The following is a 17,245-nucleotide window of genomic DNA, read 5'->3' as shown; positions in this document are numbered from 1 at the left end:
GGGGGTGTGTGGCATAAAGGGGACCCTAGAATCAAACGGGGAGTTTGCTGGGATCTCGCACCCACCCCCCAGACCAGCTGTGCAGCCACTACCGAGACAGCTGCACAGATCTGATATGGACAGGGTGCCACAGGACACCAGGGGACTACTGTGAAGTTCAACAGGTGGACAATGCATCACGGTCAGGTAAGAAAGCATGCTCAAGGTCGCCGAGGCCACACTCTGAACAGCAAGGGTCTCTGTGTCAGAGAGCCTGGGACAGGAGCAGGACCCGAGCCCACGCCTCCCTTACCGTGTCCCCGCTGACAGCAGAGCGTGTGTGGTCCTGAAGGGGACGCTGAATGTCAGTGCGATGACGGTGGAGTAGATGGACCACGGGCAGTCAATGGACACCTGCGGAGAAACGGGGACACGCGCTGTGACCGCTCGCCAACGGTGCAGCCGGCACCGCCACCCGCCACGTGCGCGGCGGCCGCTGACCTCCCGCCTATCTGTCGGCTGCACGACTCCTTGTTCAGAAAGAGCGAGCCCGTTAGACAAATGCACCGAACAGGAAGACATGCAGCTGCGCACACGGACAAGAAAGGGCAGTGGGACCGGCAGGACAACCACGAGCCACCTGAACGGTCTCGACGGCTACGGCGCAGACGCCGCGGCCAGCAGCACGAAGCCCGCCTCACTATCTTTGCACACGTGGCCACGATGCCAAATGTACTTCTTTACTGAGCAGGAGACTGTGACAAAATGCTTTTAGTCACGTATGTTCAGATGACACTAATCAGTCGTTAATTAGTACAAAATAAAATGAATTGTCAAAACACTAAATCCACACGAAGCCAAACACGTAACTGAACACCGATGCCTTTGGGGACATAGTGCGGGCCCAGCTATTAAGTCCCTTAAGGGCAGAACGCAGGCCTCGAGCTTCACTTTATTCCCCCACAGAAGAAACGAATTCACTGAGTGTGGACATTTGCTCACGCGGCATGACTGTGTGCTCACTGAAGTAAACGTCATCTCTGTCTCGACTCTGTATCGGATAAGGTGAAAATTTTTAGAGACTGAAAACTGAAACCTAATTCTTTCAATGCTGACTGATCTGATAGTCCATGCCATAATCTCTTTGAAATGACAATTTTTTAGCCTTTTGCCCTACTGCTTTTGTGCATACTTTTAAAAATTAGTCATTTTTCCTACAAAGAAAAAAAATTCACCCGTTTCTCCCACCCGCCACCTTCTGCCTCAGGCAACCGCCAGTCTGTCCTCTGTATCTACGAGCTCGCTTTCGTTGTTGTTGAAGAGATCCTATGGCATTTGTCTTTCTCCGACTCATTTCACTTAGCACAATACCCTTGAGGTCCATCCGTGTTGTTGCGAATGGCAGGATTGCATTCTTTTCCATGGCTGAATATTATTCCACTGTGCGTGCGTGTGGGGCCGGAGGGGGAGGGGACAGAGAGAGAGAGAGAGAGAGAGAGAGGGCAAGAGACAGGGAGAGGGAGAGAGAGTCAACGTCTTTACCCATTCATCCAGCAACAGACACTCAGGTTGTTACCACGCCTTGGCTATTGTACATAATTCTTCAATGGACACACGGGGGCGCAGCTAACTCTTCGAACGAGTGTTTTTGTTTTCTCTGGATAAACAGGTGTGGAACTGCTGGGCCGTGCGGTTCCAGCTTTAACTTTCTGCGGAACCTCCGTACTGCTTTCCGTCGTGGCCGCTCCCCCTCACATTCCTGCACGCACGGCGCACGAGGCTCCTTCTCATCGTCGCCAGCTCTTGTTCTCCCGTGTTTTTGATGATGACCATTCTAACAGGCGTGCGGTGGTATCTCGCTGTGGTTCTGATGGCACGTCCCTGGTGACTGTGACGTTGAGCAGCTTTTCATTACCTGTTGGCCACCCATACGTCCTCCGTGGGAAGTGTCTATTTGGATCGGGCCATTTTTAAATTGGATGGGTTTTTGCTAGTAAGTTGTGTGAGTCCGTGTATCTTGGATGTTGACCTCTCACCAGATGCGACCTGCAGGTGTGCCCTCCCATTCGCAGGCTGCCTGTCCTCTTGCCGGTGTCCTCTGCTGAGTGGCAGCTTTTGAGCTTGATGTCGGTGCCCTCGTTTCAGTTTTGTTGCTTTGGCTTTTGGTGTCAGATCAGAAACAGCATCGGCCTTGGCCAGGAAGCTACTGCTTGTTTTCTTCCAGGAGTTTTACGCGTTCAGGTCTTACATTCACATCTCAATTTGCGTCCTGTTCGGCAGGCTGAGTGTCGGTGGATTCCTTTAGCTTTTGCTTGTCTGGTAAACACTCTCCAATTCTGAGTGATAAGTTTGTCAGGATAATATTCATGGTCGGAAATTAGTCTTTTAGCCCTTTGGATGTATTGTGACACTCCCTTCTGGCCTGCACAGTTTCTGCTGAAAGACGTGATGGTCTTAGGAGGGTTCTTGTACGTGGCAAGTTTTTTCTCTCTTGCTTTTAACCTTTTCCCTGTTCAGAAAAAAAAAAGTGCAGCTCGCTGCTGCCAGCCTTACTTTGACGTCACGTGTAGGAACGCTACATTTTCTAGGGTTTACCGTTTTGTAAACGGAAATACCGCTGCTAAAACCAGAATGTTATGAATAGAAGAATGTTATTTGTTTCCAAAGACTAGCGATATACGAGAGCGATGCAGAAAGAATAATAAAAGCGAGATATTTCGTGGCAGATTTTGGAGGTCAGGTTAGGACTATAATCCGTGAGTTATCTTGGGGTAAACGCTGCAGCCGCAAGCACCGCTGGCGAGTATTCTTGGGGCAAACGGGAAACAGGTTAAGAGTCTCGCCTCGTCTTTACCTTCTGACACTTTCATTGTAATGTGTCTTGACGTGGGTCTCTTCGGGTTCACCTTACTTGGAGCTCCCTGGGCTTCCTGGATCGGGATGTCTATTTAGCAGGTTAGGGAAGTTTTCAGCCATTATTTCTTCAAATGCGATTTCGGCCCCTCTCTCCCGGGAGCCCGTCATGCGAATGCTGGTCTCTCTGATGCTGTCCCGCAGCCCGGGGACTTTCTTCACTTTCCGTCACTCTGTTTCCTTTTGCCTCTCTGGCTGGGCGAGTTCCGCCGCCTCGTCTTCGAGTGGACCGAGCCTTTCTCCCGCTTCGTCTGGTCGGCTGCTGGAGTCCCGCAGTGCGTTCTCTGTTCCGCGACTGTACCCTCCGGCTCTGTGACTCACACTTGGTACTCGTATGCCCCATCTCTTTGTGGAAGGTCTCACTGTGTCAAACATTCTCCGCCCCACTTCGGTGAGCATCTTTATAAATATCGCTGACCTCTCTATCAGGTAAATTACTTACTTTCCTTTCATCGAGGTTCTTTTTCTGAGGTCTGACCTTTTGCTTTCATTTGGAACATACTCCTGTTTCTTCACGTTCCTGGCTGCTTTGGTTTCTGTGCAGTAGACGAAAGCATCGCCTCTCCCATCCTGAAGGGTGGCCTCGTGTAGGAGGTGAACCCTGTCCTTCAGCCTCAGCTCCTGGCTGTCTCTCCAACCTCCGTGCTTGTCCAAGCAGCCTGTTTACTTTTTAATAACTCCCAGTGACTGAGAATGTGCTGGGACCCGTCAGCGTCCCAGAGAGGCGTCTCATCCCCTAGATTCACGCTGACTGGAAGCCAGATCCTCAGGCAGCAGCTTTCAAGTTTGCAAATACACGCAGACCTGTGAGACCGCACACGTATGCTTCTACACCGGGCTGTTCAGAAGCCCTCAGAACTGATACCTGTGTCACAAGACGTGGACAAACCCGAAAGCAGCACAAGGCTACCAGCACGTTCCGTGAGCTGTCGGCCTGTGGGTCTGGAACCAGAGTCACAGAACTCTCCCATAAGTGTCAATAAATACCAGTATCAAAGTAGAGCTTTCTCCTTTCTAAGTCTGATGTGACGTTTCAGTTGACACCAAGACACAAAGCTCCCTCTAGCCTCATCACCAGGACAGACTACGCACCCAGTTACCTCTCCTAAGCAGATGCTCTCTCTCTCATAATAAACTGTCCTTCCTCTCGAGTTGGGATAGGACAGCTAGGGCCTGTCTGTCCCTGTCCTCTCAAGACCACCCTCATCTGAGAAGCAGCGGTTCACAGACATTAATGCTAAACGTGGCGAGAGCACGTGGTATCAGGAACTGAAAATCTGCCACTTCAAAAGAAGTCACCTGATATGCACACGTCTCTCAGAACCAGCAGGACAGGCGGAGCCAGCTGCCGCAGACTAAGCAGTGCCAGCCCCTCCTTACTTTGTGGTCTATGGTAGCCATGCAGTGGCCAGCTTTCTGTGTGTCCTTCTGCTTCCTCTGGGGCTCTGTCACCCCCAGCCTGCTGCTCTCCTCTCCAGCTGCCGGAGCTGAAGGTAGAGAGAGAACTTCCAGTTCAAATTCGATCACATGGTATGCAGGCGCAGCCGGCAGGCTGATGCTCGTGACCTTGTCAGACGAATGAACTCGGAGCGACGCATCAGAAGCTTTTTCTAGGAAAGACAGAAAAAGTCACTCTAACACGCTCCCTGTTTCCTGTTTCCCTGTTCCCTTCTCCTCCAGCAGGCGACAGGCCCAGCGGTGACGCTCCGGCCCGACTCCTGCTGCTCCTCTGCGCGCGCAACAGTACGTGTGGGAAGGACGGGGGGACGGGAGAGGCGGAAAATGAGGAACGAAAGCCAGCTGATCACAGCCCGGAGAACTGTCATTGTGCTCGGACAGAAAGGGGATGCTTCCTGCGTGGCCCACCCAAGCACTGTGTGTCCCCCTAAGCAGCGTGCGCCCACCCTGTCGCATCGCCGGAACGAGCCCCGCCCGGTGGGGAGCAGCAGCCTTCCCTCCATACCTCACGCCTGGGGGTTGGGGACACAGGACGTTTTCAGGGCCTCTGACCAGTGCTGAGAAAGGCAGATTTACTTTTGCTTTGTGGTGAGCGGGTCTGGGGAGGGCTGAAGGAGGCTGGCGCCGGGAGGCACCACTGCCAAGCGGAGGCCCGCACTGCATCACCAGTCCCTAGTGTACGGTCAGGAGTCCCGTAGCAACTGAGTGTGGTGCCAGGTGGGGACTGGACTCCTCGGTGGGTCGCTTCGTACATTACATAAACGTCTAACCACCACACTGTACCCTGAACCCAGTATAAAATAGTATTGAATGTCAACTCTAATTGAAAAAACAGAAGTCCCTCGCAGGGTCGGCGCCGCCTGGCCACGGAGCACACACACGACTCAGGCCACCGCCCACGCAGGGAGAAGCGGGCCTCGGTGCCGCCCGAGGACGCAGGGCCGACAGCTCCCTACACCCTCGCGGTGTGACGGAGCCGAGGCCACCCCGGCCAGCTGACGGCGGCCTCACCTCTCGTGTTAGAGTAGATCACTGCTCTGCTGTCTGCGTGACACAGGATGAGCATGGCTTCCGCGTTGCTGAGCTGGAGGCTGTCTCCGTTTTTTACTGTATAATGGCCAGTAGTGACAGTAAACTTGACCTTCTGAGGAATACCAGCCAAAAGGCTATCTGAAGGGAAAGAGACACCAATGAGCAGCACTGTCAACCAGAAGTGCCAAGGGCGGGCCTCCTGGGCAGTTAAAGGGCACTGGTCCTTCTGGAACAGGTGGGCTCCCTTCAGAACCGCCCCGACCACCCGCCAGCTCGCTCTGCTCCCCTCCCCCAACTCGCGTCTCCATTACATGGACTGCAGGCTTGAGAGGCCCTTGCTGGGAACACGAGAACCTGTGGGCCTGAAGGGTCTCCTCACCACCCTGGCTTAGAGAGCTGGGGACCACAGGAGCAACCGTGTCTATGAGGGACTCGAGCCGTATGTGCCGCTGAGTAAGAGAATCAGCCGGCGACGTGAAGGACAGACTGACGAAACGGAACGTACTGCCACTGGTCAGGACTGTCCAAGGCTTTCCTAGGTCAGGCCTTCGGGTTCTCTGGTTTAGAAACAGCCTGTCAAAGGTATGGCTACCGGTTCCTCCTACGTGGAGATGAGCTGAGGTTTCTGAGAATCTCACTCCGGGGAAGGCGGATGGAAGAAGGGAAGACACAAGAAATGAGGACTAAATGGACGAGAGGGATGGGGAGGCGCGGGGCACAGAGGGGGCGGGGCGCTGGGGCGGAGGCGGGACGCCGCCAGCCTCACCGGCCCCTCCCAGGCCCTGACGGCGACTAAGCTTATGAGCTTTTCTCGCCCCAGGTCCTGACGGAAGAACCGCTCAGGACACTGTCGTGTTCGGTATCCGCGGACCTTCCCTGGTGGCCGTGGGAGAAGTTGGAAAGCAGAAAAATAGGGAGCATGGGGGGATTGCACAGAAAGAATGCTGTCCTTGGCGTCTTTCAAATGGAAGAAATGAGCCAATAAATACCTTGCTCCGGCCTAAACGACGGAGACTTTCACTTGCTACTGTTTTAATTAAGTGATGTGTGGTCTTAAATAATTTGTTTACACCGATCCTTTCCAATTTTAGGATTTAAGAAAAAGGACAGCAGCTTTGAATTTCTGAAATGCCATGCTGGAGGGGCGGGGTCAAGTTTAATCAACGTTCTCAAAGGAGAAGACTTTTGGTCAGAGACTAACTGAAGTTTGCACTTAGTCTTTAGTCTCTGAAGTGGACTCTAAGCAGGCGTCCCACGCACTCGGTCTCTGCCGTGAACACCGACTGATGGCTCATTTTTCTCCTTTCTCAGTTTCACATACACCGTGTTTATTAAACGTGAAAGTCAGCAACTACAGGGAAGCAAATACTCAACGAGCGAGAGCACCATGAGCTCCCAACCAGAATTTCCACCACGCTAGCCCGAGCGTCTCTCAACGAAGGACACAGCGACGACGCATTGGTCTGACGGTGCAGAAAGGCCCCCTTCCACGTGACCCCGCGTAAGGGAGGGAGGTGCCCGCGGAACAAAGGCCCCAGTGGCCCGGGCACTCACCAGCCAGCGGCTCCACGAGCAGCTGCGGCTCCTGGGAGTACACGTCGTACTGCGCCAGCGGGTAGATGTGCGGGAGGACGAACCACACCGGGCCCAGCGAGGCGCACAGCTGCCGCAGCGTGTATGTCCCCGGCTCCTTGGCCTATGGTCAAAAGTGGCCACCAGAAAGTCGTTACCGCTTTCGTAACTGCGAGCTGCCCAGGAGAAGGCTGCGCCGCCGGCTCTGTGTGGCAGTGTCCCTGTCCCTGTCGGCCTCCGCACCTCCCCCCGCCCTGCGCGTGCGTGCCCACACGCGGCCGCCTGTCTGCGTGCCTGACTGCCGCCGACACTCGACTTTGTGCTCCTAGTACTGCGTTTTCAATGTGATCGACCTTTTTCTGAAAAGGTATTTAATGGAGCCATCCGGCATGAGACACAAGGCCTGCTCTAAGACTAACACACGTGACCAACGGCTGCACTGTCCACCGGCCACGTCCTCCTGGGCTGGTGGACTCAGGACACGCCGCAGGGGAGAAAGACCTGTGTCAGAGCGGGGCGGAAGCAGCTGTTTGACGTCCATGCAGCCGCAAAGGAAAAGGAAGTTTAATGCCAAAGTGTGCCATTTTCTCTGAAATCTCATTTTAACAAACGCAGCTGTATTTTAATACGAAGGGAAAAATCTAAGTCCAGTGAGGATGCAAAGCATTACCGATGCTAAGAACGTCACATAAAACGTACCAAATGCCTTAAAACTGCATGAGAGATTTTTTAAATGTCAGTCTATTTTCCTTTAAGGGTAAAAAGCAAACGAGGTGCGGGCGCCAGGCCTGCACTTGACCCCGACCGCACCGCGGACGACTCGGCAGGCCGGTGCCCATTCCTGGCCACCTCTGAGGTCAAGTTCCCCACCCCCAACACCTACCTGCGTCCTGAACGTGACAGTGTTGGCCCCCGGCTGCAGGGTCACGCTGCTGCACTTGAGCACGTGGGCCCCGTCCTCCAGGGCCACCGTCGAGGGCGTCTCCAGGGACGTGCTGCTCTCCTGCCTTCTCAGGAGCATGTGGACGTTTCTGCATATGATCCCTGTGGTGGTCAGTGAGTTATCGGAAGGGCTCCTCTCAAACATCTCGTACAATTCCAGTGCGGGCAAGCTGTTCGGGGACGCGGGGAACGGCGAGGGCTCCGTGGCGAAGTGAATAATCCCGTTGGACGTCTTGTGCTTGGTGAGCCACTCGGCGGTCTTCCGGTAGTTGTTCTTCTCGATGCTGAAGTGGACGTTGATGGCGATCTGCTCCACGTGCACGGGGACGGGCATCTGACTGCACACGGTCATCTCCACGGACAAAACACCGCCCACGTGGACCACGGCATTGGACGGGGTGAAACGGAGGTCTCTCAGTTGTGCAAAAGAATGCATAGGGAGCACGACCCTGTGACCTGGAAAACAGACCACTCGTAGAAGACACAGGCAGCGGCACGCGGCTGCGGGCGCGCGAGAAGCCGCGATGACGTTCGAGAGAGACGATTTAAAACCGCCCGACCTCGACCGTCTCCACGCACCGAAGAGCATTCTGCCGAAAGCAGAATGTGAACGCGCGCACAGAGAACGCGTGGAACATAAAATCGGAAGAAATTACGATTTACAAGTTCGGTTTTGGCAAACTTAAGAGAAATACAGGTCGACTAACTCCTTAGTTTCAAAAAGCAACACTTGTGAACAGTCCAGTCCCTAGAGCTATTTCAAGGAACTCTGGCCCTTTCTCACCTATATAAAGTCCTGGGCGAAGATGTCCGTGCCCCGCCCCCCACAGATCTAGAAACAAACCCTGGCGTTCGCAGCCTGTGAGTCAGCCCACAGAGCGGGGCCTGCCTCCCGGAGCGCAGGAGGGCAGGGAGGCCCAGACCCGCAGTCACTAAGGAAGACCCCACTGCTCTCTCCCGCCTCCTTCTACAAGCAGCTGTTTGTCTAGAAACCCACAGGGCTGACCGGGAGTATTAAACAGTAATCGACGAAGGGCCTTGCTGAGGTTGATGCTATAAAACCACAAGAAAACAGTGGACAATTACAGAACATTCTATTCACACAGAGAGGACAAGGAATGCCGGCAGGAAAAGCATTCCTGCAGTCTCGCATACATGTCACACACAGCAGACGTGGCACACGGCTCTACCAGTGACCAGTTTGGGCACACTGAAGAATCTAAAACCAACAGATTGATGCCATGCGCCCCCGAAAAACCCATGCAAATGGCTGGAGAAATATGGCAGTCAGTGACCCGAAGTCAAAACCTACGAAAACACTGGCTTTCAAGTAGTTAGTAGTAAATGCTGTGGACGAAACCGTGTTACCCCAGATTCTTAAGTTGAAATCCTAAGCCCTTCTCCCACTCCTGTCCCTGCCATGATGGGCAGGTTGGGAGGAGGAGCCTCACCAGAAGCCAACCCTGCTGGCATCCTGAGCTCAGCCAGCCTCCGGAGCTGTGAGGATATAAATGTCCGTTTAAGCATCCGGTCTGCGGCATTTTGCTCAGGCCACTGAGCTGAGACAGTAACTATTTTAAATCAGTCTTCTTGATAAACGTGACAAGCTAAATGCTACGGTAAGTCTAATCTTTCCCCCGGCATTGCCTATAAAGTACACATGCCAAGTTAGTTAGCCCGAATCTCCTGGTGGACACTCCCATGAGACAAATGGCTCCGTGTCTGTAGAAAGTCAGTCTTACAACCCAAATGTCACACAACTGATGAAGGAATAAACACAATGTGGTCCGTCCATATGACAGAATACCATTCAGCCATGAAAAAGAATGAAACGCTGACGCGCTACAACGTGGAAGAACCTTGCAGCTGCAAAAAGACACAGACTGTACGATGCCATTTACATGAAATACCCAGAAGAGGTATCTGCAGAGCAAGTAGGTTGGGACGATGGCTGCACATATATCCATGAATATACTAAAAGCCACTGCAAATCAGCGAGGTCTACCCTATGTGAATTCTACTTCAAAAAGTTGTTATATGTTAAAAAAAAAAAAAAGGTCAGTGTCTTGAAAAACAAGAAAAAGACATGGGAAGAACTATCCTAAGTTAAAAGAGAACCGAAATACAAAATCAAATGCAATATGTGATCCTTGATTAGACCCTGCTAAAAACAACATATAAAAACACTGAGATGATGAGATTTGAATCTGGGCTGAGGAGTGGCTGAGGCTAGACTGTGGGTTTGGGCGTGGTTAGGGGACCCCCTTGGTTCTCAGAAGACTGTGCTACTCTGTTTCTGGGTGAGGTGTTCCCCACGGACAGGGGTTACTTTGAAGTTCAACCAAAAAAAAGGAAAAAGGAAGAAGGAAGAAGGAAGAAGGAAGAAGGAAGACATAGATACGTGTTTGTTTGGACACAGATACGTGTTTGGACATAGATACGTGTTTGTTTGGACACAGATACGTGTTTGGACATAGATACGTGTTTGTTTGGACACAGATACGTGTTTGCTGTGGCGGGGGGGATGTTACCAGTTGAATCTAGGTGATTAGTATACGTTATACAATGTAGTATCCTTTGTGCTTTTCTATAATACTTGCAAACGTTCATAATGAAAAGCTTTAAGGGTCTCACCTGGGCTATCCGTCTGGCTGGCAAAGCTGAGTATCTCTTGGCAGAAGTACTTCCGCTCGTCTTCAGTTAGGTGGCGATCACTGGCCAACAGGCTGCTGCTCTGAAGGTAGCTGGGCACAGAGTCAAGGGGCCTGCAGACAGCACCTCTTCTCCCGGGCTGCGGGCACGACCGGCTTCCGCAGACCCCCAGAGCTTTTGGGGTGCAGCTCAGCCAGTAGTCTTTTTTCCTTTTTAAGTCATTAGGAACTCAAAAAGAGATCAACTATGTGGACTAGGCTTTAACTTATATTCCACACGGTTCCTATGTACAGGTAGGCCTTTTCTCGTAATCATTAGGCATTACTAAACACTCAATTGTGGGCACTGTCGCTATTCAAACAGAAAGCAATTTTCCAATTTCATGAAAATATTACACTCAATGCAGTGGTCCCCGACCTTTCTGGCACCAGGGACCGGTGCCCCTATGAGCATCTAATGCCTGAGGATCTGAGGCGGAGCTGAGGCGCTGACGCCAGCGCTGGGGAGCGGCCGCAGATGCAGATGAAGCTTCGCTTGCTCGCCCGTCACTCCCTCCTGCTGTGCAGCCCGGTTCCTAACAGACCACAGACCGGCCCGGTCCTCGGCCCGGGGTGTGGAGACCCCTGACTTAAAGGATACTTCTCGATCTGTCCCAGATGTTTCTGACATTCGGCCAGTTGCTTCCTTGTGTGTGTGACAGGTAGCGCCCAGCCCTCGGCCAAGTAATTTTTTAGGGCTCCTTGAAGATAGACTTCTGCCTTCTGTGGAGACTTTTTCCTCCTTGCAAATCAACAAACAGAAGCTTTCGTCATGGTTCACGATCACCAACAAACTCAGACGTGATCTGTCGCGACGCGGCCCAGACTTCTCAAGCCCGCCACCTGCGCATCATCCTCAGACAGCCCCTTCCCTGACCGCAGCCCTGGTGCCAGCACGCGTCAGCAGCACAGAACCGGACCTGAGACACGGCCTGCCAGCATCGTACACTGGTCAAAGAACCCGACAGCTGGACCTCGGGGTAAGAAAGGGAGGGCATCGTTCGCTGATTCATGCCGACGTATCAGAACGCCAAGGATAAAGGAGGTGCGGGATGTGCCCTCAGGGACGCAGCTAGTTAGCGAGAAGCTATGAAATTGGGGCTCAGTGCCACCTACCTACTGAAGACAGGAAAACACAGAAGCCGTCTACATGGCCCAGCTGAGAGGGGAACGTGGGCCGACTGTGAAACTCGGGCAAACGGCATGGAGCGGCTCTCCGAGCTTTACAGAGAACCAGGAAGAGTTGAAGTAGCAACGTTCATCACCCAAGGGAGCTCTCCGCAGTCCCAACTTAAATCTCCACGAAGTTCAGAACAAAACAAAGTTTAAAGCACAACTAGCGAGAACTTGCCAAAGTCTCGGTGACAACACGGGTTTCCTGGCTCTCCCCAGAGGGCTGGGACCCCTGAACTCAAGGGACGAAGGCCAACGCGGAGGAGCATCCTTGGCAGACAACCCAGATTCATCACCCGGCCACTGCGGCAACACTTCTCACTCTCAAAGCAAAATTTACACCTATCAAATTACGTGTGTCAGTTTTTCTACTTTCATGAGGCCTGGACCCCCAACACTCCTTCAGTAACTATCTCTAGCCGAAGATTCTTACAGCCCACCCGCCATCCATCCCCTGGAGACAGTGGCTGATGGTCACCCGGCCAGTCTATGGCCAAGCTGGAACCAGGACCCAGCTCTCCAGCTCCGGCCCACTGCGGCTGCTGGCCTCAGAACCTAGTGCTCAGGTGGCTCCACTCACGGCAGCGGAAGCTACGGCTTCTTTGCTCCTTTAACTAGTAACTCGCTCCTGAGAGAACACTGGATGGAGGCTCGAGGGAGCCAAATTCTAGCCCTGACCGCCGTCAACGCGCTGCTCCGAGCGCATCTGGAAAACCAAGAAGTTCACTTCGATCAGTTAAGATATTCTTCCTTGTTTCATCTAATGCAACTACTTAATCACAGACTTCGAGATACCACTTCAGACACGGTTCTTCTGGAAAGAAGTTAAACAGCCGTTCCCTTCTGTCTCTCTCCAGGGCTTTCCGCCAGCAGCTGCACTGCCAGACGGGTGTCTGATCTTCCACAGGCTGATTTTGTCACACACGTGAGAAATACGCTAAGTCTCGCGTCTTTTCTCCAGAATCCGACCCTAAAGCTGGAGCTAGACTGGGAATGTCCCCAGCACCTGTACACACCATCGCTCAGTCACGGGCCACCCTCTCTCACAGACGTAACACAAGCGGTTACGTCGCCAACATCCAGGCGTCCAGTCCTCCCAGGGAGCATTTGGTGTAAACTAGAGCAAATGCTACAGAACAAAATATTTAGAATGTACGTCCCGACTTAGACGCCACTGAATGTAGATCCTTAAATATTCTTTATTTATTTAATTAAAGAATCTACGTTCCAAAGAATTTATTTAACGTAGATTCTTTAATTAAATAAATGTAACTATAATACTACATACGTTACATGTAATACCTACACATACGTGTTATTCGTGACATAACTTCATCACGTTAATTTGATTAAATAGAAGAAATGCAAAGATCACTAACAGCTATGAAGAGTAACGCTAAAAATCTCTCCATGTGGTTTTCGAAGAAACCGAACCAGAAATGAGGGCGACCGGGTAACAAACTCTGCGTTTTTCACTGCACAGGCTGACGCGCGCGTCATACCAGCTCTACACACAACGACAAGTCTTCTCTTACTGCCCATGCGAGACGACTGAAATTCAGGGACGTTCAAAATCAATTACATGTAAAACTCTGCTAGATCCTTCCCGACGAACTTAGCAGATCGAATCCTCCCGACGCTTGTGTACATTTCGATGGCGGCATGGGACAGCTCCTGCGGGAAAGTAAAAACCACGTAACTCTGCACTTGAATTTCAACGCTAGATAAATCCCACATTTACTTACCCCGAGCTGAAGCCGAAGACTTTTTAATATAGCCTTCACGTTATTTTGTCCTTTGCATCTACTTCCGTGTTGAGTTTTTATGTCGTATGTGATTTGTACGAAGTCATTAACTTGTACGTAAAATTATGAAGCGTGAGGAAAAGCAACACGAACTCAGCAGGCACAGCACCTCTGACTGTCAGAGTGCCTGCCCATGTGAGTGACGCTTCTAGTCTCTTTCTCACTCTTTGAATGACAGGGACAAACTATCGGAGGCCACCGTCTAATGCTCCCGTGTTAACCGAGACCCAGGTACGCGGCTGCCTCACCAAGCTCCTGACTACACTGCACTCTGAGGTCTCTCCCAAACTCGGCCCTGTCCCCGCCCAAATTACTCCTCTGTTCACAGAGCTCACTGTCCTCTGTTTTGGTTTCTATGCCATCGAATGAGCAGTACCATTCGGAACAAAATTATAACTATCTGAAAGTGTTTTGTGCTTAATTATGGCACCATGGACATGAATAAACATCTGATGATAAACTATTCCATTCTTACCCACAACTCCCTAGGGCACCAAAGAAACGCAATGAGCCAACCGGAAGGAGGTCCCGAATACCAGCTCATCCCAGTTCCAAGGTCACGCAGTAGCGTCGGGTTTTCTGCCTTAGGTAGACGAGGAACATGAAATACTTACTAAGTAGTGTTTTTCAAAAGCTTCTACTGATGACAATGCTTCTTTGAGTTTCTTGTAAGGACTCTGAGCTGTGTTTGCTTAAACGGAAAGAAATAAGAGTTCTTATAGTCTCATCTTTTCTCTGTCCAGTCGTGTGAGTTTACACTGTCCCTCCCCTGCCCAAGGGAGATGACTTTATCTGACACTTGTGGAAATTACAAACATAGCCAGGCCCACCGAAACTGCGTAATTACCTACGTTCCTGTCTATTGATACATGCACGAAATAGTCTAAATCTTTCATGTAAGACTTTTATCTTTGACTGAGATGAGGATTTTTAAAAGCACATGTTACAAATCCTCTGATGGATTAAATTACTGTCAAAAGGAGCTGAGGTCTCAAGGTGAAACAGTGCAATATAAACATCATATACTTCCTCTCTCAAATGTGCTCAGTTTTTAATAGGAGTCCTTTAAGTGTTTTTCATTTCAGCAACAGTTTTGCTAAATCACATATGCTTACGACTACGCTCGCACCTAAAGGAACTAGCAACACTCTCTTCAAAGCGCTTCATTACCTGGGGGTAATATATCGAGTAAAGGAAATGGTCTGGCCATAATTAGAAAAATAGATCATCTGTAATTCGCAGGGTGAGGTTGGTGCATTTAAAAGTCACGTGGGCTGTAAAAAATCATGTTCAGCTCATCTAAGCCTATGAGAAACTCAGACACATTTTTAAGAACGCTTCCAACTATTTATGAAACTATTTCTAACACTTCTTCACATGACTAAAAAATAAAATATCCTACACATTATCCTGGTCAGCTAATACTGCGTGTAATTTCCCAAATGGTGAGTAACTGCACTGTCAGAGCTTAAGTCACACGAGCCATGTCACAGCCGAGCATCTCCTCAGCTGCCGCCATTCCAACTACAGGCGCACGTCTCAGAAAGTACCTGTCTCAGGCCGCTCAGCTCCCAAACCCGCCAAAAGATCAACCGTCCTATTGAGGTCTTCCGAGTTAGGTCCTTTTTCTGATACCAGTCCACACAGGTAGCCCAAGGACTTCAGCTGTTGAGATAAACCCACGATTTCAATTAATTTGCCACGAAAGTCCGCAGAGGATTTATAAACTTAAATATAAAAATTAAAATCCAACTAAGTTCTAGGAGACATTTAATCTCCTAACTGAATTCAAATTTAATTTCCTGTCTAAATGACTCTTATGTGAAATAGAAACACATCTCGCTGAGATCATTCCAAACTCACACCTTCCACACCGTAAGTCTGAGGGACTCTGAGGCTGGCAACTCTCGGCTTACGCCATTCACCCGCCTGCACTCGGCCAAGCTTTCAAGGCCCCCTGCTCGGTCTGCACGCCACGACCCCAGCGCCGGCAGGCCACCCTGCCGCACACCCAGGACTACCGTCAGTCACTTAAGCAGAAGCCCCTCTGCCTTTCCACACACTCCACGCTTCGCCTGTCTGTGCCCACCTCCACTGGCTGGCAGTGGGCCAGGCCTTCCGCACCGGCGGCAAGTGCTTGCTCTCTGGTACTGGCAGGGGACCACTGAGTCCCCAGCGGCTAGTCCCTGCGGCTACGGGACACACCCTAAAGTAACCAGAACCGCCCGCGCGGCCCACGGGCAAGGCCACGTCCGTGTCCGGGGCCGTTACCTTCTCCGTGGCATAGCTCCACAAGCCCACGGTGTGGGCACTGTTCGCGTCTAGGTGCGCGCGGTCACAGCAGCCTTCTATCCTCTGCAACACCTCCAGACAGCTCAGGAACACCCAGCAGTCCAGCGCGCCGGGCGGCACAGACACCTGGGAGGGCGCAAGAGCGGCCGCGTGAGGAGGGCGCGGGGGGGACGCGCCCACGCCCACACGCTCTCGTCCGCCCCCGGGAGCAGCCACCCAGCCCAATGGCGCCGTCGCCTGCAAAGCACAGGAAAGAAAAGGGGATGACAGCAATGACGTCGGTCCACCTGCGAACAGGAAGGCCGTGATCTGCGTCCAAACACGCGGCCTGGCTTTAGATTTCAGATGACGACGAGTGACTTGGCGGGGGTGTAACTTTCAGAAATAGGTTTTTTCAAGCTTATGAGAAAAGAAGCCTACGAAAAGGCCAGCTACCATCACTTAGTCTGAGATCTGGTCACAGCTCAGTTTGAAGAGCACATACTACGAAGGGAGGAAGCTAAGACCTCAGACGACTGCTGGTCGCAGGTCAGAAAGGTCCCATTCGAGTCTAGAAATGAGGACATTAAGTAGATACTAAATGATATTCAGGAATTACTGCTAATGTTTTTAGGCGTGATTATGTAAAAAAAGAGCTCCTGTTGCTCAGAGATATACACCGAAATATTTACACACAAATAAAACTCAATGTCTAGCATTGGCCTGAAAAACAAGCCAGGGGAAAGGGGACAGGGACGAAGATGACCTAAGTGACTGGCCACACGCCGGCTGGTAACTGTTGTCACTGGAGATGGGGCCCAGAGGTTCATTATAGCATCTTCTCTACCTCTGAGTATACTTGAGCGGTTCCATTAAAAAGTAACAGAATAAACGTAATATTATATAAAAGCATCTACTGTACGTGGTCGAGTCTAAGGCACATTTTTTCACATTTCAGCATCTCTGAAACAGGAATGTGCCTCACGATCAATGGCATCTGTGCTGCCTGCTTTCCTGGTGGCACTGACATCATGGGGTGTCTGACAAGTGGAGAGATATGCAATGCAGGCAAAACTGACTGTGTAAGGACTCCTTCAACGCACCGGGCACAAATAAGAGGACCTGGAACCAACTGGAAGAACCAGAGGGCGCCATTAAGCGACCCTATAAAAGCTGAATTGTCCGGTCTCTGAACAAGGCAAACTAAACTACTTAGATCCTTTGAAAAAGCAACATAGAAAAAAATCACGTGATCAGAAGCTACTTTCATAAAGTAGCACAACTTTCTCATCCAGACAATGGACCAAACCCAAAGGGACGCAGAAGAGCTGGTCACAGGACGCAGCTCTGCGGCCCCGGAAAGAGCATGTTCCTCCCTCCCCAACAAACCAGGGCAGGTCTGAGGGGACT

The 17,245-nt window shown here is 51.4% G+C and overlaps 1 protein-coding gene across 5 annotated transcripts in view; it reads right to left on the bottom strand.

Moving 5' to 3' along the window:
• The window catches only part of TRAPPC10 (trafficking protein particle complex subunit 10), a 67,796-nt gene that overhangs the window by 9,968 nt on the left and 40,583 nt on the right, over positions 1-17,245 (bottom strand). For 3 of the 5 annotated variants that reach the window (XM_039857584.1, XM_039857589.1, XM_039857588.1), the window contains 11 exons: positions 15,836-15,982; positions 15,115-15,229; positions 14,179-14,255; positions 13,342-13,433; positions 11,188-11,328; positions 10,531-10,757; positions 7,838-8,352; positions 6,937-7,078; positions 5,362-5,520; positions 4,273-4,502; positions 293-393 (listed from right to left, as the gene is read on the bottom strand). In XM_039857584.1, the coding sequence (XP_039713518.1) occupies positions 293-393; positions 4,273-4,502; positions 5,362-5,520; positions 6,937-7,078; positions 7,838-8,352; positions 10,531-10,757; positions 11,188-11,328; positions 13,342-13,433; positions 14,179-14,255; positions 15,115-15,229; positions 15,836-15,982 (1,946 nt within the window). The remainder of the gene's footprint in view (positions 1-292; positions 394-4,272; positions 4,503-5,361; positions 5,521-6,936; positions 7,079-7,837; positions 8,353-10,530; positions 10,758-11,187; positions 11,329-13,341; positions 13,434-14,178; positions 14,256-15,114; positions 15,230-15,835; positions 15,983-17,245) is intronic. The other 2 variants (XM_039857586.1, XM_039857585.1) reach the window with 2 other exon arrangements.

Source organism: Pteropus medius, unplaced genomic scaffold, assembly GCF_902729225.1.
Source record: "Pteropus medius unplaced genomic scaffold, Ma_sr-lr_union100, whole genome shotgun sequence".
In the NCBI taxonomy this organism is placed as follows: Eukaryota; Metazoa; Chordata; class Mammalia; order Chiroptera; family Pteropodidae; genus Pteropus; species Pteropus medius.
The sequence above is the reverse complement of the archived record's forward strand: the minus strand, read 5'-3'. Positions and strand labels throughout refer to the sequence as shown.